We start from the raw sequence: 23,633 nt of genomic DNA, 5'->3' as shown, positions 1-23,633 counted from the left end.
CTAGCAGTGAATGTGGCCCTACATGATATGAGTTTGAGACCTCTGGCCTACAGGGACACCTGAAGGATAACTGCTGAAATTCAGGTTGACAGCCCAGCTGGTCACATGCCCAATTATTTTTCCAGACCCTACTGAACAAACAAGATCACAGGAGAGACACAAGAAAACGGGAGTCTTAGATGGTATGAGTGGAGTAAACCCAGAGAGAACAGGCACAGCCATAACCTCTTGTGCCATGCTTGTTACCATGGTGTTTGACCTCTGCCAAATCAGCATGCTCATCTGTGTTCTACCTAATTGATGGAGGATGATGCCGTGATGGTACACACATAGAATTATTACTGGGCATTCCAAATTTGGAGAAAAGTAGATCGACACAGCAAAATTTTGAAAAACATTTTTACTTAATGTTCAAGCAATTATTTGACCCATATATACAGAAATAAATACGACAAGATCATTGAAATGTTTTGACCAAATACAAATTGCACGGTTATCTGGTGGTAATCATTAAGTAACCTGCAATCTAAAGACTCTGTCTGCTACTTAATTTACTTGAGGATGTTCTGTAGTATGATATGATTATTCTGTGTGGAAATATGTACCATTAAGCAGACAAAAGGTTTTGTTCTTCATGTACATATATAGCCAAAAATGTATCAAATGCCAGAAAAAACTTCAATAGTAATACATCCTCACGTCTTTAGTGTGCATTACGTAACACATTGAGATATAAAATATAAACTCTATATAAAATACATGGCATTATATTCTAAATAGATGTACATAAAATGCAATTAGACCAACTAAAATTTAACACAGCATATATAATCAATTTATATACTGCATACCGTTAGACGTACCAAATACTTATTAAAACGATACATTAAACCTTCAAACTCCCCAAATAAAACAAACAGGCTGGTTTTCAGTGCAGGTTTAAATCAGGTCTAAGTAAAAACAAAATTCTAAAAAGTCTGGCTTTTAAACTGGGCTCTCATTACTTAACAGTCAGCCACATTATAGTGGCTCTTATAATCTCCATCAGGTTTTAGTCACATGGGGAAAACTCCATTCACCTCATGGGTTAGATATGTAGTTCTTCAACCTTGAAGAAAAATGTTTTCTGATGGACCACTGCTAGCATGGTAAGTCTTCATATAGAATATAATTCTTCTTACATTAAATCCTAGTGATGGGAGAGTGAGGCTTCATGAACCCAAAAATGAGTGGAGACACCACATGTTTACAGTAAATCCATGACTTGAACCAATCACAGAGTTTTGCAATGGGGAGAAGTGTCTTTTGATTGCCTCACACAAGCCAGTGTTTGGCAACATGCTAAAACTCCCCTATCCTGAGGTTCATTAAGCTTTGCTCTTCCATCACAAACATATTTGATTCCACCGGTCACAGCCTGGGAACCGTTGATTTTGGTTATTCTTTAGCCGTCTGGCTCAAAGGCACTGTTAGCTTCTCCTCTCTGTGGGAGGGGCCTGTCCCTGGTTTTGGCCTTCTTCTTCCTCACAGAGGATATGCTGGACACACTGGGGTCAGACATGGCAGAGGTCACCAGCGTGGTCAATGTGTTGGTGTCTGGCTTCTTCACCTTTTTCTTCTTTTTTTGAACGCTAAAATACACATGGATCAGTATGAATAGGAACAGGGACTCAGGAATGGAAAATCCTGCACTGCCGTCACTAAAGGACACCACATACATCACACTCTGTTTCCCACAGGTTGAGGATTTATTTGTGGCGGCAGACTCCTTTTTACGAGTTCAGGGAGTGGATGTTTGTACTGTTCATTAAATTGTATTATAACTATTAATCACATTTTGTGTTCAGGAATTTTATTTATTTACTTATATTTTGTGTCACTGCAATTTTATTTATTTATTTTTACTTTGGCTGTGTCTCCAGATGAAAATGAAATCTATATGGCACTTTCCATGTCAAGCTGTACGAGAGATAATGAATAGAATTCTAAAGGAACCCAAACTAAAACAATTTTTTTTCAGTAATGGTCTCAGTTACAGCCAAACTTTTGTTATCAGAATGATTCAGAGGCTAATATAATCACATACAAATTCTAAACAAGTTAAGGGTTTTAAAGTCATTGGTGCCTGATATCCAAAATGGCCTCATTTCTAAACACAATGATTTGCATCAATTTCAAATTAAGTAAATGTTACAACAGCAATGTTAGGGCAACATATCTGTGGTGCAGCTTCTCCTTTCTCCTCTGGGTGAATGCTGATGCTTGCCAAATGCTAGCTACCATTATTCTAAATATTGTTGATAACTTTGTAGTCTTGGTTAGGGCAAAGGACATGTTCTTTTGAAGAAACAATGCATAACAATGGATACATTTTACAGATTTGGAAAACTTAAAGGTATACAATGTAGGATTTTGCGGCCCTTGTAGACTCAAGACTCAACCAAGAGGTGCGGAGGTCAGCTTACGCAGCGAAACGAGAGTCGGCTGTATGTTACTTCAATATTTAAAAGAAAAAATAACAAATACGAAAGTATAGTGTGTTGCTTATAGAAATAAGCAATGAAATACCGAAAAATATTTTTTAGTGGGGGTACATATATGTGGGCAAAATCTAATTCATTGCATGGACAACAGTGCTCAACTGTTTTACACAATCACAGACAAAATTGCTTTCTGAAAACATACGTAGATTGGCTATGTGCACACACTTTACTGGAAGTGTCATGGTGAGTTCAAAGTCTTCGGTAGTTTTCCTAAAATCATATGCTATGCATTGCCTCAGTAATGAAATGACGGCATGGGAACTGTCAGCCCTGGGACTCACGTGGGGACAGGCAGCTCCGCGTCGGTGTCCTGCTCCGAGATGAACTTGAGCTCCCCTGAAATGCTGACAGCAGCTGACACCTGTAACAGAGTCAGAGGACACACAAGTGCAATGGACAGAGAAAGGGTCAGAGGACACACCCGGTGCAAACGGGAGAGACAGTAGAGTCAGAAGAAGACAATACAAAAAACACAATGTTGTCATTAACATAAGGCAAAGCAATGGTAGACAGCTGTGTATGTACCATTATCATCACTGTTTATTATGTGACAGTTCAATTAATTATTATTTCTGAATACAACATTAAAAACATGGTGCCATCAGCATCTCTACCCTGCCTTTCCAGCACCATGCTCTACCTTGGTTGGGGTCGATCTGTCAGCTGACTGGGTCGGCTCTTCTGACTGCATAGACTCTCCCTCTATGGCGTGAGACAGCTCCTCCTCCAGCCCCCCTGAAACACCATGGAGACACCTTAGAGCCCGGCACCATGCCTGCGATCGCTCCATTGGTCAATATAAACAGCGGCCAGACCCCTTACTCTCGTCAGCGACGTAATTGGCTGGGAAATAGCCCTGCTGTCCGTTCGCCATGCGGCCGAACCACCAGTTGTCATTGTCCTTGTACAGGACGTGTATGACGTCACCGCGCCGTACTGTCAGTTCATCTGAACGGTTGGCGCTGTAGTCATATAGGGACACCACCTGGAGGGGGGGCGGAAGGGACACCGATTTATCCCGGCAACAACCACGACCGGTGTGTGTGTGACAGCAACAAATCAGATATTCACTCACTGTTTGCTGGACTGGTACATATGAATCAGCTTCAACTCGAATAGCAGAAGACGCCTGATCAGGGAAGCTCTGAAGAGAAAGTGAATCTCTGTTACGCTGCAAGATCTCTCTCAGTGCAGAATTCTTGGCATAGCATTATCAATGGAGAAAACCAGGTTACATATTTATGTGAAAACTTTTCATCTTTATTTAGGTACAGAATATAAAATAATATAGAAACAGACAAAAACACATAAAACCCACAGTAATTATGAATTATCCATTCCTTACGGGTTATCTATTTCCATCCTTTAATATGCTCAGTTATAGAAATATAACTGGGTAAACAGCTGGGTAAAGCCACGTTCACCAATGTTTCAGCACACACTGACCCTTTCTGGCAGTAACCACTGGTCTGCCACTCCAGGTGGGGTTAGTCTTTCCTATTCCAACACTAAACACTTTGCTTAAAGACAATTTATAAAATAACTTGTGACTTTTACAATTATATAAAGGTCTTAAAAGGTAAGTGTAATGTAATGTAAGTACAAACTGTTGTTTGCTTTTCACAGAGCAGCCATAACTGTCAGTCAATGCGAAAAAAATCCAAGACAATAACACAAACACAGTGACACAAAAACTGCGCTGCAGTGTGTTAGCGCAGATTGGCTGAGATAGGATCGTACCGTCTGAACCCTGAGAGATGGTGCACGGGTGAATCTCTGGCCAACGGGACTAAAACCTGCAACCAGAGTAAAAGATCAGAGTTAGCCTCTTGACAGTAACCCTCCTGCATTCTTGGCAACCTTCCCTACGTACAGACAGCAGTGCGGAACAGACTGAGCCAGTTTCGCACTGATGTGAGCTGGACACCACTATGGCTGCTAACCATAACCCTAAAGTAAGGGTCTCCAATCCTGATCCTGGAGAACCACAGAGTTTCTTGGTTTTTATTTTCATATTAAAATCTGAGAAACTAACACTGGCCCATGAAACAATGTGAGGCAGCCTAATTCTGTGTTCATACAATGAGTTATTCGCTCGACCAGTGGCCAGAAGTCCATTAATTATCCATGAAGCTGAGCAACAGCCAGCAACCTGAGCACCGACCAGAAACCTGAGCAACTGGGCAACTCAGTGACAAAAGTTGCCAGAGAAATGTTGCCAAAGGCGTCGCCCTTCAACAGCCAATCAGTTTCGAGCATCCTGTTTCTGCAACCAATACAACACCATTTTGTGAATAATAGTTCCGCTCAGATTTACTCATGTACGCAATGAAAGAGTAAATAAAAACTTAAAGGACAAGTAGCAGACTATTTATAATACTTATGTATACAACTATAAATATGTGGCTTGTTCTACAAAACTCAGTCACACTGACACCAAAACACATTGAATTTACACCTCTAGAGAGCTGGCTATTGCTATCAATCTATCTCTCTCACTAGCTAAATAACTTCCACCATTGAGAGAGCTAGAGAGATCGCTAGCTTGTTAACTTGCGAGAGAGATTTATAGAGAGATTGCTAGCTATTTAGCTAGCTGTCTAAGGAGAGAAACTCACTAGGCAGCTAGATAGCTACAGAGAAAGAGATATATCGCTAGCTAGCTGGCGAGATAGCTGGAACAAATAATAATGCTCAGTGTCATGACCTAACTACAGAAACTAAATGATGGGCCATATGGCAAATATACACCTTGATACAGTGTGTAATGTTGTTATTTAAAAAAAAAAAAAAACTAGCTATGAGGACACAACTGGAAGCTTTTGCCCCTTTCTCAGCCTAGTACACTTGAGTGAACCATCAACCAAAACACTCGCTGTGTGAACATGGGGTAACTTGTGACCTGTGAGTTAACTGTATAATCAGCCAAGTGATCAGTTTAGTTAGTTAGGAAGTGATCAATTGAGTCACAACAAAAACCAGCAAGATACTATGGCTCTCCAGCGCCCTAAACTTTATAACATCAGAAAACATAATTGGTTGCCAGGAGAGAGGAAGCCGCTTGTCCGATTTAAAAAAGCTTATCCAGCTCAGTCCTTTATTCTTTACACCCAGCTGATTTACAGACAATCAGCCACTCTGCAACCATGCTACTCACGGGACTGGGAGTTCAGGGTTGCCTGGGGGACGAGAGGAGGGGCCAGAGAGCCGGATAAATGGAGCTTGGAGTGAGGAGAGAGCAAAGACGGAACAGGCAGAGAGAGGCTGGTGCCGATCTGAAAGGAGCAGAGGTAAATATTAGGAGGACCTGGGAAGGAGGTGTGGTGTCTCCTTGGTGACACATTTAATTAATTCCATTCATTTCACATGGCATAGCACGGGAGCTATCGTGCAGTGCTTCAGCTTTCATTTAAACAACTCAGGAAACTAATGAGAGCTGGAATAAAGGGATACTTTTCTGTTACACTGTAAGATTGTTCTCTTTTCTCTTTTGCATGAAGAAAAAGTCCCTCTGTGGTAGCCAAAAATAAAACTATGAGAACAAATTAAGTGGGGTATATAAAATAGGTCACCGTGCTCCGGTGACTTACATTGCTGATGAGCACACTGGTTCCAGGAGCCATGAAATTGGCCACTTGGGACAGGTCTCTCCCAATGCCAGAACCCCCACCTGCTAAAGCAAAAACCGCCACACACTAAATCCAACACAGGACGTGCTCATTTTCAACAACAGAAAAAAGGCTTCAACTGGCTTCACTAAAGCTACCGACTAACATCATGGCAGTACCCTTCTTCATAATTTTAATACTTAATTTCAGCATATTTGTTACTTTGCTCTTGGCTGCTAGTTAATGAACTACTCCCTGTAGGGAAAATTCAGGTCATTGAAGGCCAACACTGCAATGAACACTTTTTATGACGTACCACCCATGTGAACTAATTCAGAAAAACAGAAAGCAAAACATTTGAAAATAAAATAAAATAGAAACAAAAAACATTAAAATACCTTGATCATAATGGTAGTCCACTGCTGAAAAGTTTCGAGGAGGATTCTAGAATTTGTAAAAACAGTAAATGTGTTAATCACTGGCTAGGGAGTTTCCTGCCAGAGGTGTAAAATCCAGGTTCAGACAGTAAAAGTCATCCTCAGTATTTTGTTCCAATCACCTGCATTTGCTAATTAGCCCAATTCTTCAGCCAGGAGGTAAAACTAATTAGTTAAATTAGCTGGCTGAGTTCTTGGGTGGATGAAACACATGGCAGGACTTTTACTTTCTGATCCCTGGACTTTCCACCTGCCTCTTGAAAGTAAAATTAAAAGAGTACAAAAACAAAATGAAAGACTTTCCACTGGGAATATATAAACGTGGTTTAAATCACAATTTGCTATTTAAATTTACCATGCTCTGAAAACAATGGATCTATTCAATCATAACAAAGTATAACGTAACATAACGACAACGGTTGCATTCTAGCAACCGCCACTCAAGTTTCCATACTAGCCCACCTGCACGTGAAAACCGTTGTAGTTTCAATATAGCAACTTCCTTTTCTAAAGCACATAATGGCTTTGAAATTCATGGTTGAGATATTAATGGGTGCAGGTACCAACTGCATGTGACACTGCTAACGGCCACAGTCGGCACTGACAAAGTCTGGGCTTGATCCGAGACTGTGTGGCCATCCATCCATGCACTAGAATGGGGCCTTAACCAGAAGAGCCACTCAGCAGCCCCAAAAGGTTAATGTTTTAACAGAAAACAAATGTTTGTAAGGAAGAAGAAAAAAAAAACACTTCCACTAATTTGTGTCAACAATAAAGCCAATGAATCTAGGCCTAAGCAATTTTACTGATTTAATGATTCACTGACTGACCAATGAAAATAGATGGAATACAAACTGCTCAAACTGAAAAATTCTCACAAGAACAGAGTCAAGCTTCTGCTTGACGTGCTGCATCTTCAGCGACATGCGCGCCGTGCTGGCGAATCGATCCATAGCGGCTGCGGTGGGGTCCCTGAAGGCCGCCAGGTTAGACGTGGTCTGGAATGTTCTGGTGTCCGTTGAGCCAATCCTGTTCATCCCTTTCATACTCTCCAGTTCCATCTGGGTAACTGAGTTTAAACAAACAAAAATGCGATTTTGTTCATAAATGTTCAAAAAGCAGCAGCTCTATAGGACCGGTATCATTCCTTCCAACACACCTTTGTGGTCGTACAGATAGACGTGCACGGGCTGGTTCTGTCCAAAAGCGCAGAAAGCCACCATGTTCTCGTGCGGGTGGAAGGCCACGTCCCGCAGGGGTGTGGGGTAGCACAGCTCAGAGTACACGGCCACCTGGTCACCTGCATTCCCAGCAAGCACACGGCACTTCATTCAGCAACACATCCTGAGTTAAATAATCATTTCAACCCTTTGGACACCTGTAAAATCTCTGCACTTCACTGGTAATGCTAAAATAATCCATTTTAACCAATATTCAAAGCAAAATGCTTCTTTCATATTATTAGTTAGTCTCATGTTTTACTGCAAATTCATAGCAATCTTCAGGAGAATATTAAATGTTGAGTGGTCCTCAGTGGCCTGGATGCCTGGCCAGCCTTCCCAATGATACCCAGCCCTATTCACAATGCAGTTATTTGCATCAGAAATGTATGGGTGGCAATATTTTTTTTTAAATGTCAACATTCCAACATTACACATCATTCCAAAAGCAAAAATTTCTACACTGAAAATATCACGTGTGATGTAAAATGGCCACCATTAACAGTCAGTTGACAATAATGATTTTAAATATTTCAAACATAATTACATCAAATTCATTACATTAATTTTGTATTTGCTATAAAATACTGTAGGGTGGAACGCAAGACTCAAACCCTTCATGAACAATGAAGTTGATGAATGGGATAAATCCCTACCCATCTCACTATAAATCTGTTGGTCATTCATATTTCATTCAAGTAGGGTGGGGAAAAATATCCAAGCGATCAGAGAGGAAACCTCATCTCTACTGCTTGCGTGCTAGACGTGTCACAGAAATGAAATATACTGCCATACATTGAAAATACAATGATAAATATATTTCACAGTTATGTGATATTGAAACGATACATGGCAACATCTGAAATCAGTAGTAATTAGTAAATGTGTCCATATATTGTTGTTAAGTGTCGCAAAATCTTTACTGATCTTGATAATGCATTTTATCTAAACGTATTTGCAGTTTATAGTTCCCATTCTGTTAGAGTGGGTCCTGACCGGTCTCAGCGTTCCACACGTAGGCCATGCCGTCCTCGCTCCCGGAGAAGATGAAGCTCCCGCAGGGGCTGAAGGTGCTGTGAATGCGCTCCCGGTAGTTTGTTGCTCCAGTGTACTTCTGCACCGCCAGGCTGAAGGACACACACACGCGCACAAACACACACACACACACACACACACACACACACACACACGGACACAGTGTTAGGCTGCTCAGATTTATCGATCATACAGCAGGTATTACCAGATCCTGCCCTGAAATTGGTGCTGCTGGTTTCATTCTTCCCATGTAATCATAGACTGATTTAGCCCAGTGGGTTCATGGCCAGGCAGTGACATTAATTAATCAATTAACTGTCAGTTAGATAAAAACCCAGCAGTCCTACTGACCTCAGGGGCCAGATTTGAGTATTTAGGATGTACAGGGATTCATACAATTCATACCCCTAAGAAAACATAGGAAATATTTTTAATGAATATAATTGAATGTAAGTGTAAAAGATAACTATATGGTGAAGGTTGTTCTGGTAAATAAACCTGACAACGGAAGGACAACAGAAGGACAAAGGTGATTTCCCACAGAAATTAATTTCCATTTAAATAGATTCCCGCCCCAGAATATTCACATTCTCAGATCCATGACCCTCACGACGCTGTCCTTGGCCTGGATCAGCAGACGACGTCCATTGGGATGCACTTCCAGCGTACTGACAGGAATGCCCTTCAAATCCGCTTCCTCTATTTCCTATGGGAAAGAACAGCATTACTTCTCCAATTCTCAATAAATGCTATAGTGCATTTAGGCCTTCAGCACAAAGGATGCCAGAGTGGGGTAATTTATTCCCAAATGTAGGACTTTTTGAAATCCCTGGGGTTCCTTTCAGAGGAAACATGCACAGGACTCAATTCTTATCTTAGGGGAACATTTCACAAGCATTTGGCAACAATTTTCGATGTGCTCATACAGCAGACAACGTCACTGTCAGTTCAAGACAAGCTAATGGCCAAGTTAAATGATTTGGTCAAGCAGTATGCCATTGGAAAGCCATTGCACACATAATGGTCAGCTGAGAAGTGCATAGAGAGTTGATACCCTTTCAATGCCCCATCGACGGGTTGGGCTCTGGGGGGAATCTCCATCTACCGATGTGTTCCACGCGATTAGCAGCCCCACATTGTCCCCGGAGAACATCCGCAGCCCTGGGGGATGGAGACACAAGAGTGGTGACATCGCACTGACACGCATGTGAGACACACTCACCGTCCCTCTGGAAGAAATTCACCCCGGCGCTCACGCAACACATTGTGCTGCATAATTAGCACGCAGGCAGCCCAGTACAAACCATGCTCATTAACAATGGATGAATGACCCTGTGTGACCTGGTTGCCCTCCACTTCCTGACAATGTATGCTGGCCTTTGTTCCAACTATTCCCAAACTTAATTAATTTAATTATAGGTTCTTTACTAGAGTTTGTACATCCACGCTTTATGCATACACCACATGACCAAAAGTATGTAGACACCTGACATCCAACATCTCATCCAAAACTATGGGCATCAATACACAGTTTGTCCACCCTGTTATAGCAACATCCACTCTTTATACTAGATGTTGGACAATTGCTGCTTGGATTTGCTTCCAATCAGCCAGAAGAGCATTATTGAGGTCGGGCACTGATTGGGCGATTAGGCCTGGCTCGCAGTTGGCTTTCCAATTCATGCCAAAGGTGTTGGATGGGGTTGAGGTCAGGGCTCTGTGCAGGCCAGACAAGTTCTTCCACACCGGGCTCTGTGCAGGCCAGACAAGTTCTTACACACCAATCTCAAAACCATTTCTACATGGACCTCGCTGCATGCGGAGGGGCATTGTCATGCAGAAAAAGGAAGGGGCCTTCCCCAAACTGTTGGGGAAGCACAACATTGTCTAGAATGTGATTGTGTGCTGTAGCATTAAGATTTGCCTTCACTAAAACTAAGGGGCCTAGCCCAAACCATGAAAAACAGCCCTAGACCAAGAGGTGTCCAGATACTTTTGGTCACATAGTGTATTTAATAAAACACAGAACAATAGGACATAGTTTTAAACATAAATTGACACAATTTGTTTCGTGTTGCTTCAGTTAGCATTGCTTATTTGCTAGCTACAGGTAACAGAAAGATTAATACAAAAATCACAGATAGAATTAGACTGCAGTGTAGGTAGAATCCCTCCGGACAAAGACGACATCAGCGTCATAATAACACAAAGCAGACAACATTCCCCAATTGACCTGCATTTAAATGAGACTACATTTGCCTTTGATTTACTATACCACTGCTCCTTGTCATCTCTCAAATGAGTGTTTTTAGGTTCCTTATATTGTAAATAATAATATACAATTATACAATACAGAAGCCCAAGGGACTCTGGTAGTACGTGGACCGATCAGATGAAGTGGCTAAATTCCATACCATCTGCATCGAAGCACAGGCAGTTGATAAAGCTCTTGTGCCCCTCGAACTCCTGCAGCAGCTGGCCATTGACGTCGCGGACTTCAACGTCCCAAACGCGTACCAGGCAGTCGTAGCCTCCAGTCACTACCAGGTTCTGGGCGGAGGGGTGGTACTGAGCGCAGTACACGAAGGAGGGGTGGGGCAGGACCTTCTGGGCGATCCGATCTAGCCTTTCCACGTTCCACATTCTGGGAAAGCAGGAGGCTCATGAGGTACATCACATGGGATGAGGAAGGTCCTTTAAAAGAGCTTGAGGCCTGCTTTACACTGGCCAATTTGTATTTGTTATTCTGTTTTTTGGCCTGAATCCCTGCCATTTTTTTGCTGGAAATTTTAGTTTTTAGTGGAAGGTTTCACACAGAAGCATCATTCTGATCAAAAACGCAACCAAATTCATTTGGATTATGTGCAATATATCTAGACTTCAAAAAGACTTCAAAAAACAAATAAATACCAATGCCCTCTTTTGGACATGCATAATATCAATACCCAATAAATGACCCCAGTGCAACTAAGCATTAATTTCAGCAGCAATATATTTTAAGAACATGATTCGTATTTTCGACTTTTACATGTAGAGTGGACCCCAGTCTATAGCAGGAATAGTCTAATTTGTATTATAAACCTGACCTGACATGAGATAATCCCACCCAACTTGGGGGCGTGCTTCGCAGCAGTAACAGCGTGTGAATCTACAGACAGTGTCTGTGTATGAGGATCCAACAGTAACAGCGTGTGAATCTACAGATAGTGTCTGTTTATGAGGGTTCAGCAGTAACAGCGTGTGAATCTACAGATAGTGTCTGTGTATGAGGGTCCAACAGTAACAGCGTGTGAATCTAGAGATAGTGTCTATGTATGAGGGTCCAGCAGTAACAGCGTGTGAATCTAGAGATAGTACTGTATCTGTGTATGAGGGTCCAACAGTAACAGCGTGTGAATCTAGAGATAGTACTGTATCTGTGTATGAAGGTCCAACAGTAACAGCGTGTGAATCTAGAGATAGTGTCTGTGTATGAGGGTCCAGCAGTAACAGCGTGTGAATCTACAGATAGTGTCTGCGTATGAGGGTCCAGCAGTAACAGTGTGTGAATCTTTACCGGACAGTCCCGTCGGAGGAGGCTGACAGCAGACTGCTGTTGTCCCTGGACCAGCAGAGATCATACACGATGCTGAGGTGGCCGTTGAAAGCAGACAGAACTTTGCCAGATGGGATCTCATACACTGGAAAAAAGGGCAAGGAGTGTTAAACAGCTAATCTAGTGCACACTACATATACATCTGAATCCAGATAGCTGACTAGCAAAGTAAGAGTGTTTAAAAAATAAATTTAAAATACACAAACCATTAACATACAGTAATGCTGCTGATGTTTTAAGAAAAAACAAGCCTTTCATTTCAAATGAAACTCAAGACAATTGAAATGATGATTCCAGAACATTCTGAGCATACATAATTTTCACTCAATCACCAAACTGTCACTGAAAATTATGAGACAGTTACACAGTGAACGCAAATCTGACTGGCTTTTTCATATCTATTTTTATTCTTTTTTGTTTGCCTATTCATGTGTGAGACCAAACTTTGTGGTCAATCACAGGGGCGACAACAGCTTGGCTGAAAGCTAATCTGATTGGGTTAGTGTCTGCTTTCATTTTGTTTTCTTGGTGCTTTTTGTTTGGCCATTCATTTGTAAGTAAACAAATGACAAAATGGTATTCAGCATAGCACTGAGGTGGCCTGATGCTGCTCCAGTCTTGGCCTAGTGTTGTCTCAGTGCTGGCCCAGTGTTGAGATACGCACCGATGATTGGAAAGGCATCCCGGTCGACGCAGGCTGCAGCAAGGGCTCTGCCATCGGGCGAGAAGCGCAGGGTGAAGCAGCCCATCTGGCCCCCGCGGAACGTCAGCATGGACTTGTTGGGAATGCGGCACACCTGTGGGACCAAACCCGAGTGACTGAGGGATTGCGCCTCACTCCTACAGTCTCTATTAGGCAAAACTCTTTTAACAACTTTAATCATAAATGAATGATTTTAGATTTAAAAAATACAAAAAATAAAACAAAAAATAAAAAAATCTAATATCCTGTCTTCACACTGTGCCCAATTATAGCACATGGCTTACTTTAAAAAACTAAAACCAATTTTATTCACATTTTATATTTTTGATGTATAGCAATGCTATAAAAATGCATTTTCTAATCTGCATAAACCTACTGAACAGCACTTTAAGGCAAAACCAAAACACTTTCACATCCCTGAATGTTCCAAATTCAAAGTCAAGCACTTCCTAGGATTTAAATGAATTTTTGTGTTATGATTCGCTGGCTTTTTAGCATTGTATTTAATAATACTATGTCTCCTGCATGACTATGAAGCTGGTAAGCCTATAATAGATATTGGATATCACATTAGATACTGGCTGACCTGTCCGGGCACCCTGCTCCACTTCAGGACGGGGGCTTTGCTGTCGGCCGGCTGGCCGTCGCTCTTCCTGACAAGCTCACTCTGGAGCTCACTGTAGGAGGTGCTGCCCCGCTCCTGCTGCAGGGCCATCATGGACCGCATGCTGGGGTCCACCTATGGGGCGGAGACATCGTTACACCCACCCCCTTCCCAGCCGCTGCAAGAGCTCAGGGACAAGTTACACACTGAACTGACTCTTTAGGTTATTGTTTTGACTTAATTCAAGCCATGACCTGAAAAACTAAAAGAGAGGTGGAAAAAAGGTCACATAAATATCCAAGCTCTAAAATAGAGAGGTTGTCCCTCCTTCACATGGTGTGGTAGGCTTTGTGTCCTTTCACCCAAGGATTTTAGAGTGCTATTGGGGGAAAGGGCAGGGGGAGAAGGAAGGAGGACAAGCTCACATGTTCAGGTGGCTTGAGGCCCTTGACAGTGACGTAGAGCGTGGAGGCGTATCTGTTCCTGGGGAAACGCCTCCACCACTCCACCACCTCCACCGTGTGCGGGACCTTCCTGACGTGGGGTGGCGGACAGTACAGCTGCAGCCTCAGCCTGCTGTCCACATTCAACACCCCGTTCGTGCCCACGAGCTGCCGGACGAGAGTGAAGCCAGAGTTCACGATGTGAAACTGCACCGCGTCAATCCTCAACACATCAGGCATGTATTACTTCATGTACGCAGAACCTCGCAGGTACATGAAGTGTTTTCTTAAACGCTATTCAAGATTTAGCGCAAAATGCTTATTGCGCAATACCTTCAGGAACGCCCATGCGATTTTGCGGAAGCCCCGTTCGTGGTAGTCGACTTCAACATTTGCCCGTGCTTCATCCATACTTATAAAATCAAGGACCTAGAACATGTCGAAAGTATTATTAAATGATAAAGGCGGGAAGGGAGATGAAATTTGAACATCTTTGAGTAAGGAAGTACAGTACAGTGGAAGGGCTTCAAAGAGCCCACCATCTGATTTGCGTATAGAGCATCGGCAGAAATACCGTCTCTCGTCCATTCGGCTCCTCACCTCGAAAAACAGCATCACTCTGGGGCTTTTGCTGTCGTCCTGGAGGAAATAGCCAAATCGCTCATTAAAGATGATCTGCTCCTCCCACTCAGGGATGGTCGATTTATGCTTCCTGAAGTCAAACGGCTGGGTCATGATGGGAAGGACGTGGTCCACAGTCTCCTGCTCGTAAAACGAGGAGACGGGCCGATGGCTGAGGAAACCAACAGCAGGAACAGAGAATTACTCGCATAAAATATTTTTGATAGGACTTTCTATGAGACTTTCAAAGACAGCTATAATCCTTCATGTCTGCCACATGGCACATGGCACACCTTCATAAGCACTACAATACCCATAAAACTTCTGGCAGGCTAAAAACATATAAGGTAAGTCACATTCTTTTCTAACACATTGAACATGGTACCCATAGTTTTCCATATGGCTAATTATCTCGAACATTTCCTATGAAGGCAGGGTTTTTCCTGCATAGAGAATTGCGTGGCGGCCTCCTCCGTCAAATTTCGTGCCGCCTCCAGCTCTCGACAAAACTCTGACGGGTGTCTTCATGAAAAACACGTTTATTCTGTGAAAACAACGATTCTATCGAGAAAACTGGTTCATTCTCGTTTTATACAATACAATTAGCACCGATTTTGGACATTTTTGTCATTACATTATTTAATAAAACTGCATGAAACCATAAGTCAATCAAATTCTTCTCCCTAGCACTGTCTTACTTTTTAAAATGTTGCGGTCTCGCAGTGTAGACATAGCGTTTCTCCAAGACCCTCTGAAACCGGGTTTGAATGCCAGCTAGCTTTATGATAAGTTCGCCGTCACTTGTCACCTAGCCAATATTAAAATTCTGGGTTTTAGGTCAGAATGGTCTCACGGCATGCTTGCTATCCCGGCTAGCTAGCTAGCTAGCTAACTAACTATTGAATTGTTACAAAACAGCGGTTACTACAAATGCAATCGTTTACAGAGATACGCATGAAAATGCGCCCCGGAGCCATGACTTAAATATGGTACGCCTATTCTACTGTCCAAATAAGGGACGATTCTGTATTTTGCTGGATGGTTGGCATTCCTAAATTAACCCAGTAACTAGAATCGCGATTCAACGTTGCCATCAATTGCGAAATTGGACACTGAAAATGGGAGGGGACGTAACAACAATTCAAAATCGAAAGAATAATGTTGCTGTTTTAACTGCTGAATGCTGGATTTTGTAGCGCATTGATTTTAGAACTGTTAAAACGCCTGAGGTGTCCCTTTACTGAGAAATAATACCCACCCTTCGGACCAATCAGAATCGAGTATTCAGCCAAGTCGTTGTATAAAAAGTAATAATTCATGTTACTGACGAGATGTGGTAAATTTGTCTGGTCTGAAATTAGTGCACAACCACAAGAAGGCTCCAGTGAACTGTAAATGAAAACAAAACAACTTGTTATATTTGATTTGATGCTAAACAACTTTGTTGTTTGTTAACTGTGTAAATTAACACACAAGCTTTTATGTTGTATTTAATGTTGAACAGGGCATCTTTATTTATTTTAATAAAATATGCTTTAACGTGATAATTGTCATTTTCTTCAATCATAATTATTAGAACTCCTAAAATATGTTGCTTGTAAAAAGTGTTTGCTTGAGCCAGTTGAAGGCATGGTACACATGCACATGTTTGCACGCATAAGCGTATATTTTGGGGAGACGTAGGGGATGCGTCCCCTTCAATATTTAGAACATAAAATGAATCCCCCTATTTTGTGTATTCCTTTACATAAAGACATTTCCACCATAAATTGGTGCAGAAAAGGCACAAATTGGCGCATAAAAATTCACCAGAATGCAGGAAATTAAATGTTTGACGCTCAAAATTTCCTGGGGGAGGACCCCCACACCCCCCACTTAATGTGCCTCTACACCACCTCCGCCTCATTTTGAGCCAGGGAAAACCCTGTGAAGGGTCTGACGAAACAGTTCATAAAACCTTAAAATATTTTTTCCAACCAACCTAAATTCTCATAGAGCCACTTTGTCACCACCAATATCAAGTGACATAGCCCCGACATCCTGATTTGGTACAGCAAATTTGTGATGTGGGTGGGGACACAGCATACTCAGAGACAGTCACTGTCAGCATGTTTCTGTGAATGTTTATGTAGTGCTTGCAGCAATGTCACATTACAATGTATGTTTAGGGAATGGAATTTGTCTGACTGGAAGAGCCCAGTAAGCAAGCACCCCAAGCAAATATTTCCCAGACCTTGTAAGACACCTACCGGAATTAAACTGGAAATTTGTACCAACTCATGAGCTACTAAACATTGTTGTGTGATGACTGACTTTAGGGAAGTCCAGTGTTTCCCCCTGCATAGAGGTAGTAGCAGCGCAGCGCCACTGCTGAATTGCTGGCGCTGCTGTTGGATATTTTTTTTAAGCTATGCTTACGGACAAATGGGTCTAATGGCTCAGAATAAATTTGTTGAAACAAACGAGTAAAGCTGTGGCCAATATTATCTTGCACAGCATATATTTCCCCGACACGATGATCAGCAGAACATTCATCTTTTGCCATATTGTTCACATTCAGACATGAAACTTGTGTAAATGTTTACTTTTGCTCATTTGTGACTTGTAATATGTAACGTCTTTGGTCATAATTAGTTCTTTCAGGGAGCATTATGAAAGTTTCTTGCAATGTTGTTCGCTACTTCAAATCATCCGTACTGAGTGGCAAACACATATGAGTGCTGGATGACTGACTTCAAGGTTCCAGATGCTGGCACGAACATCGGTGAATCAACATTTTTTTGGCTGATATAGGCAATGGTCACAGCTCAGAAGTAACAATCAAAGCACTTTTATCTGAACAATGCCACCAAAAGTAGCAGAGTGAACACCGTGTCCCCTGTTCACAGGAAGGCAACGGGAAACCCTTACCTGTCCTCCTTCTTCACGTACTGGCCCGTGTTCTCGTCGATGACATGGACCTTGACCATAGGGTGGGACACCATCAGGTCCGTCTTCAGCCGGTCGGTCCTGTGGATGTAGACTCCCAGAACCAGGCTGTCATCGAAGGCAGGCTTCACGGGGCCGTCCGGCTCCTCGTCGCTCTCCGCCCTCACCTCTGAGGCCAGGGACAGACACACAGACAGACTGGTATACCGAATGAGACAAGTTTCACTCTCCCCACTTCCTGTGCTCAGCTGGACAGATGGGTAGACAATGGGAGACAGAATTTATATGATCGCTGGACACAGCAACAGCGGGCTCTGATCTGAATGTCCACAGAGTTAAAACAGTTAAAACAAAAAATTAATTGAAGAAAACAGATAAACAGATAAAACTAATAAAAATAATTAGGTCTATATGTTTATGGTTGTATGATGATCACAACAGCCCAACATTTACAATCTTCAAAAGCATGCCATCTCCCTTCAATAGCTACCTGCTACAGCTTGCATTAAGTTAACAACCTTTGTACTAGTCTAGAGGGTAGCAAATGGAACAACTGCACTATATTTCACCACTGCAGCCAAGTACTAAATTGTCTACTTTATCTCAGATTATGTTAATTTGTCTAGTTACTGTTTTTCCCCTAAAATGGGGGGTGGGCTATGTATAAAAAGGACATCCAACACCAAAGCAAAGCATTTTTATTTAGTTTTTTTTCCCCAAATAGCATTTTCAAAATAACAGGACAAGGGCAGCAGTTTCCTCACAGAGGACATTATTCAAATACTTACGCACTGCAATGTGTGTGACATACACACGCTCTCTCACACACTCACACGCACACGCACGCACACACACACACACACACACACACAGACACACAGTTCCTTCCCTACGCAGCTGCTTGTGCATATTCAGTATGCGCTACATACCTTTTTTTTGTTTCTTCTTCTTTTTCCCATGGTGTTTTGGTGTTTCCTCCCTCTCCTCTGCCCCCTCCGTCTCTGCTGATGGTTTGCTCAGTCCCTCTCTCTCCGTGTCAGGGAAAGCCTTTGATTTCGCATTTGGTTTGCTCTCCTCAGCCTGGACGCCCTGCTTCTCAATGAATGACTCTGGACTGCAAGAAGGGGACAAAACAAAAATAATCAAATCTAGGAAAGGTACCACCACCATTCCTCCTTGAACCAAAGGCAATCTTTTGACCAGGTTTCATCAGTCTGTTACTTATTTCAGTTTGTCTGCCCAAAGAGCACATGGGGTGGGGTTTTTTTTTTGTTTAGAATTGAAATGTTGCTATAAGACAGAGGACCGTGCTTTATAAAGTACTGTGGTAATGAGCAGGAAACCCTCAGCATCAGAGTTCACCATTCCATCTTCCCCTAATGGATAGTGAGGTTTATTAAATCCCATCAAGTCCCACATTCAATGCAATGGAAATGTACACCACAAATAATCAAGAAGAAAATTAAACAAGTGTTAAATTTAAGTTACTTACATGCTCTTGCTTGCAGTATGTAAGGAACTGCCCAATGGCCAATGCTGTGTAACTAAGAATGAGTCAAAAACTGTTCCAAGGTAACTGGCTATAACCAGCTAAACTCTCCCTCCTGTAGCTATACATGCAGCTATACTAAATATAAACATAATGAAAAGAAAAACGTGCTCAATTGTGTTGGTTAAAGACAAAGAACATGGCTGTTCAATCAGTGCCAAAATACATAAAAAATCTATTTCCACATGGTGGCAGTTGTTGATGTGTATTTAAAAAATGCAAGCAAATTCCTGTAAATCTCAGATACAACAGTTAAGCATCAGCTGCACATTTAAATAAGCAATCAAACTTTTAAACATACCCTCTGATCCACAAATATTAAATATCATAATATTAACTGCAGAAGATAACACTGAGATTTATGTTTAATGTCAAATTTATGTAAGTTGTGTCTGTATTACCCAGCTTCCCCCTCTGCCTCGCGTGACCTCAGCTTCTTCCTTTTCTTTTTTCCGACCTCGTTGTTCAGGACTGTCCGCTGCTCAGTATCACTCGTCCTCTCAGCCGTCCTTCTGTGCGACGTCTCCCTGACCGCATTCTCCTCCCGCTCTGCAATTCGCTGCTGGTACTCCTGCAGGAGCTCGTCCTCTGGCTCCAGCTCCGCCGCCTGACCCCTGGCGTCCTCCACCCCTTTTTTCCGCCCCTTCTTGTGCCTCCCCGCCTTCTTCCCGAGGCCTTCCCCCTCTGGGGTGGCTTTGGGCTCGGCTTTTGGCTTGAGCTCTGGCATATTCCCAGCATCCTCCGCTTCGTCCTGGCCTATGCGACGGGGAGCGTGCTCCAGAAGGGGCGGCTCCGGCAGTGCCCTCGTGCTCTTCTTCCGGATTTTGGAGCGCTTGGACCCCTCCGCGGTCGGGTGGCCGTTGTTGGCCTTCTCGGCCAGCTCCCTCTCCCGCTGTCTGTTCTTGGTGTAGCGGGGGCTGCCCTCCTCGGGCCGGTACGTGTTGTTGAAGACCGTCTCGTCATCTTCGGCAGATTTGGAGAGGTCCAAGTTTTTCTTCAAGGTCTCAAGCTGAGAGAGGATGAAAACCAGACAAACTTTGTGATCACGTGTAACAGAAAATCACTAAATGTTTGTGTAAAAAATGTTCAAAATCAATGCGCCTAGCCAATTCAGACACTCTGTTGAACTGGACCCAAACTGGATCCAAAGAACGCAGAGAACATTGGATAGCAGGACTTCACAGGACTTTAGACTAAGAACAATAGTACAATGTACAGGCTGTAAGTGACAAAAATGTTTTTTCGAAAAAGAATTTGCATCACTTTGCATAAGAGCACCTGCTATTTCCCCAATTAGCCTAGCATGCATGTGGACTGTCAGAGCAGTGGTGTCAAACTCGTGCCATGGAGGGCCGTGTGTATGCAGGTTTTCATTCCAGCCTCAGATCTTGATTATATAATTAGTTAAATTATTTGCTGAATTAGGGATGCAGGTTTGTGCACAATGGTGACCCGACGTCTATGGTGACCCGCATTGTCTAAATACAAATTTTCTTATATTCTGTGCTTCAATGCAGTTAAACGCATATGGCTGAATGAGTAATTGGACTCAATTAAGGCAGCATTAATTGGTTGGAATGAAAACCTGCATACACACGGCCCTCCATGGCACGAGTTTGACACCACTGTGTCAGAGGAAACCCACAAGGACACAGGAAAAACAAGCACACAGAAAGGCCCTGACTAGGACTCTAGCCTGAAACTCTCTTGTTGTGAGGCGACAGTGCTATCCACTGCAACACCATGCCACCCCAGATGGAATATATCGCCGTGTACCTGGCATGGTGATCTTTTGGACAAAATGGGAGTCATGTGAAAGTGTTACTTACAACTATGTTCTCTTCCGGTCTGGTGTCCTTCTTCCTTGACTTTTTCTTCTCGGAAGGGGGGTCTGTGTACCTCTTTAAAACCTCATCAAAGAGGGCCTTTGTCTTCACTTTGGCTTCACTCTCCCCTAGAAAAAAAGAAATACAGTTTCTTAAGTTTATGTATAGGCTAAATGTTATCACAAATTGACTTGTATTACTCCTCTCGTTCATGCAAATAACTTTTATATTATTATGATGTTATCTTCAATGCCTGTGATCTGATTCTTCTGCACGTACCTAGTTCTGATGCCTTTTATAGCACATGCAAATGTGCAAATATTTAATTGGCTTGCTGCTACCATGTTTAGGAGCATGGGCATCTTTAACTTCGCAATTCAGGCAGATGTCTTTAGCTCCTCTGAGGAGCAATTATCAGAGTCCATGGACCTACAGTTGATGATTTTTGCTGGACAGTTCACATAGTGTCCAGTATTTTTTGTGGTGGCCACTGGCCTGCATGAAAGACAGTGACTGTGTACAGTTTTGAATGATTTATCTCATAATATCACATTAATTTCAAATAAGCTGTTTGATTGCTAAAGTCAGGATTGTATAATAGTTTGATGACAGCTATCTAATTTGTAGACGTCATGGATGTATGAAATCCCCCAAGGCTGCAAAACTCCTTCACTCACCGGCTGGCATCCTCAAACACTGAAAAGATCATGCTGCAGTAGTATCCATTCAAAGCCAATTTCTGCTGAAATTAAAAAGGGTAATTACTCGAAATTATATAAGTATCATTTAAAATAAACAGAAAATGTAATCACATCATGTCAGTCATGTTCCACTGAGGTATATCCATCATAAACAAAAAGACAACACTGTAATGTATACAGGCAGAAAAGAAGTATTGACAACTAAGTCAAAATTCATTTCAATAGCTTGATAAACAGGGCACATTTTGCAGCTGTGTTCAACTTATCATGAAGTAACTGCCAAATGATTTTCGATGTCATACGCAGCAAATTTAAGAGTAACTATGAAAGTTTTTTTAATCCTTTTTTAAAAATCTGTTCATGTGCGGTGAAAGACAACTTTTTAAATAGTTTAGATTATCCAAGGTGCCCAAACTTCCATTTTCCCAGTACAGAATAGGGGTCTGTCTGCTCTCCAACAGTTCAGAATCTTTAAGGTAGGCACCAGTAAACCGTGAGAGATTAATGTAGTGGTAACCAACCCTGTTCCTGGAAGTCTACTGTCCTGTAGGTTTTCATTCCAACTGTAACAAATCACACCTCATTCAACAGCTAGAGATCTTGTTGAGCTGATAATTAGTACAGTCAGGTGTGCTAAACTAGGGTTGAAATGAAAACCGACATGATGGTAGATCTCCAGGATCAGGGTTGGTTACTACTGGATTAAAAGGTTGCAAGTGCATTTAAAAAACATATTACACACCTTCTGTTGGTATTCCAAGGAAATGTTACTAATTGTATCTGAAACTTCAATTTTAACCAACGTAGCAATGATGGATAATAAACAAATTAATTAATTACGATACTTGTTTTAATGATATGGTATTCATACTGTATATAATCTAATATATCAAGACGCTTATTTTAACATAACGTTAGTACGACACGCGTGTGTTTGCATATTTGTATTTTCATAGGTGGCGTTTGATTGCGTCACTTCCTATTGTTATCTTCATTCTTTAATAAAAACGCACATGCTTAGTCAGCAGTAGGCAATCAAACCGGCTAGAATATTTCCTTCCAATTGCGACATTCAGAATTTCTAGTTATGAGTTATCAAATTAGCTAAGTAAACTAGCGAACGACAAAGTAATTTCATTTTTCAATGCAATCTCATCTTCCAGGCTTGCTGTCTATCAATAGTTACCGAAGTTACTTCGTCGGCTAGGCTAGCTAGATCTATCTTTTACTCAGATTTTTTGTTTGCTAGAGCTGGCTGGCTAGCGGGTTGGCTTGCCTGACATCAACGCGGTAACGAAAAAATCAAGATTAGCTATACACTGAACCATTAGCATAACTTTTTGCATTATTTTTTTCCTGATTGCACCTAGCTATACAAGTTGTAGGTCCAAGAAACCATTAATCTAGTGTAATGTACGTCATTGCCCGTGTGCATCACTAATTAAATAGCCAGTTGAGTTAGTCTAATAAATAAAAAAGGGAACCACTACTTTTCCTGGGACATGATGCTAGCAAGGTTTCTAAGTGACACATACCTGGCTGAACTGCACCCCATCGTATATCGTTACGTATGGACAGTTAAATATCACTACATATAGATACTAGTGATTAAGTCACTAAGAGTAAATTTTCTATGTTAACTGTAGCTGGTTAGCTATCAGAACCGTTACGATGGTTTCTCGAACAACAACATGGCAAACACCAGTCCTTCTTCGTGACGTTTTAGCAAACACTTCAATTCCACCAATAAGAAAGCGGGAAATCCAGAAGGAATAATCCTGTGTTTTCGGGTCTGCCCACTGATCTCGGGATCTGTGTTT

The 23,633-nt window shown here is 42.0% G+C and overlaps 1 protein-coding gene across 4 annotated transcripts; it reads right to left on the bottom strand.

Annotated features, from left to right (window-relative positions):
• Positions 1-560: 560 nt before the first annotated feature.
• ahi1 (Abelson helper integration site 1) lies at positions 561-23,633 on the bottom strand. 4 transcript variants are annotated; one of them, XM_064334419.1, is made up of 27 exons: positions 23,349-23,633; positions 21,790-21,854; positions 21,116-21,240; positions 19,688-20,295; positions 18,667-18,851; positions 17,720-17,906; positions 14,789-14,981; positions 14,522-14,617; positions 14,171-14,356; positions 13,728-13,880; positions 13,103-13,235; positions 12,400-12,523; positions 11,258-11,487; positions 9,898-10,004; positions 9,431-9,549; positions 8,805-8,935; positions 7,748-7,888; positions 7,467-7,657; positions 6,550-6,595; positions 6,134-6,213; positions 5,701-5,818; positions 4,284-4,339; positions 3,619-3,687; positions 3,366-3,528; positions 3,184-3,278; positions 2,825-2,904; positions 561-1,631 (listed from the first exon to the last, which is right to left on the bottom strand). In XM_064334419.1, the coding sequence occupies exons 2-27, from the start codon at positions 21,797-21,799 to the stop codon at positions 1,445-1,447; spliced, it is 3,813 nt and encodes a 1,270-aa protein (XP_064190489.1). In that variant the 5' UTR covers positions 21,800-21,854; positions 23,349-23,633; the 3' UTR covers positions 561-1,444. The 4 variants fall into 4 exon arrangements, with proteins under 4 accessions (XP_064190489.1, XP_064190480.1, XP_064190485.1 ...); XM_064334410.1 differs by having other exon boundaries at positions 6,134-6,216; positions 23,349-23,632; XM_064334415.1 differs by having other exon boundaries at positions 6,134-6,216; positions 21,790-21,851; positions 23,349-23,632.

This window comes from Anguilla rostrata, chromosome 1, assembly GCF_018555375.3.
Source record: "Anguilla rostrata isolate EN2019 chromosome 1, ASM1855537v3, whole genome shotgun sequence".
Classification (NCBI taxonomy): domain Eukaryota; kingdom Metazoa; phylum Chordata; class Actinopteri; order Anguilliformes; family Anguillidae; genus Anguilla; species Anguilla rostrata.
This window is presented reverse-complemented; position numbering and strand designations above follow the sequence as displayed.

Bases quoted from the DNA above. Each gene is read 5' to 3' on its own strand.
- ahi1 (XM_064334410.1), bottom strand. The intron at 9,550-9,897 runs GTATCAACTCTC...TCTTTCCCATAG, and splicing joins GTCGATGGGGCATTGAAAGG to GAAATAGAGGAAGCGGATTT. The intron at 7,658-7,747 runs GTGTGTTGGAAG...GTTTAAACTCAG, and splicing joins CTATCTGTACGACCACAAAG to TTACCCAGATGGAACTGGAG.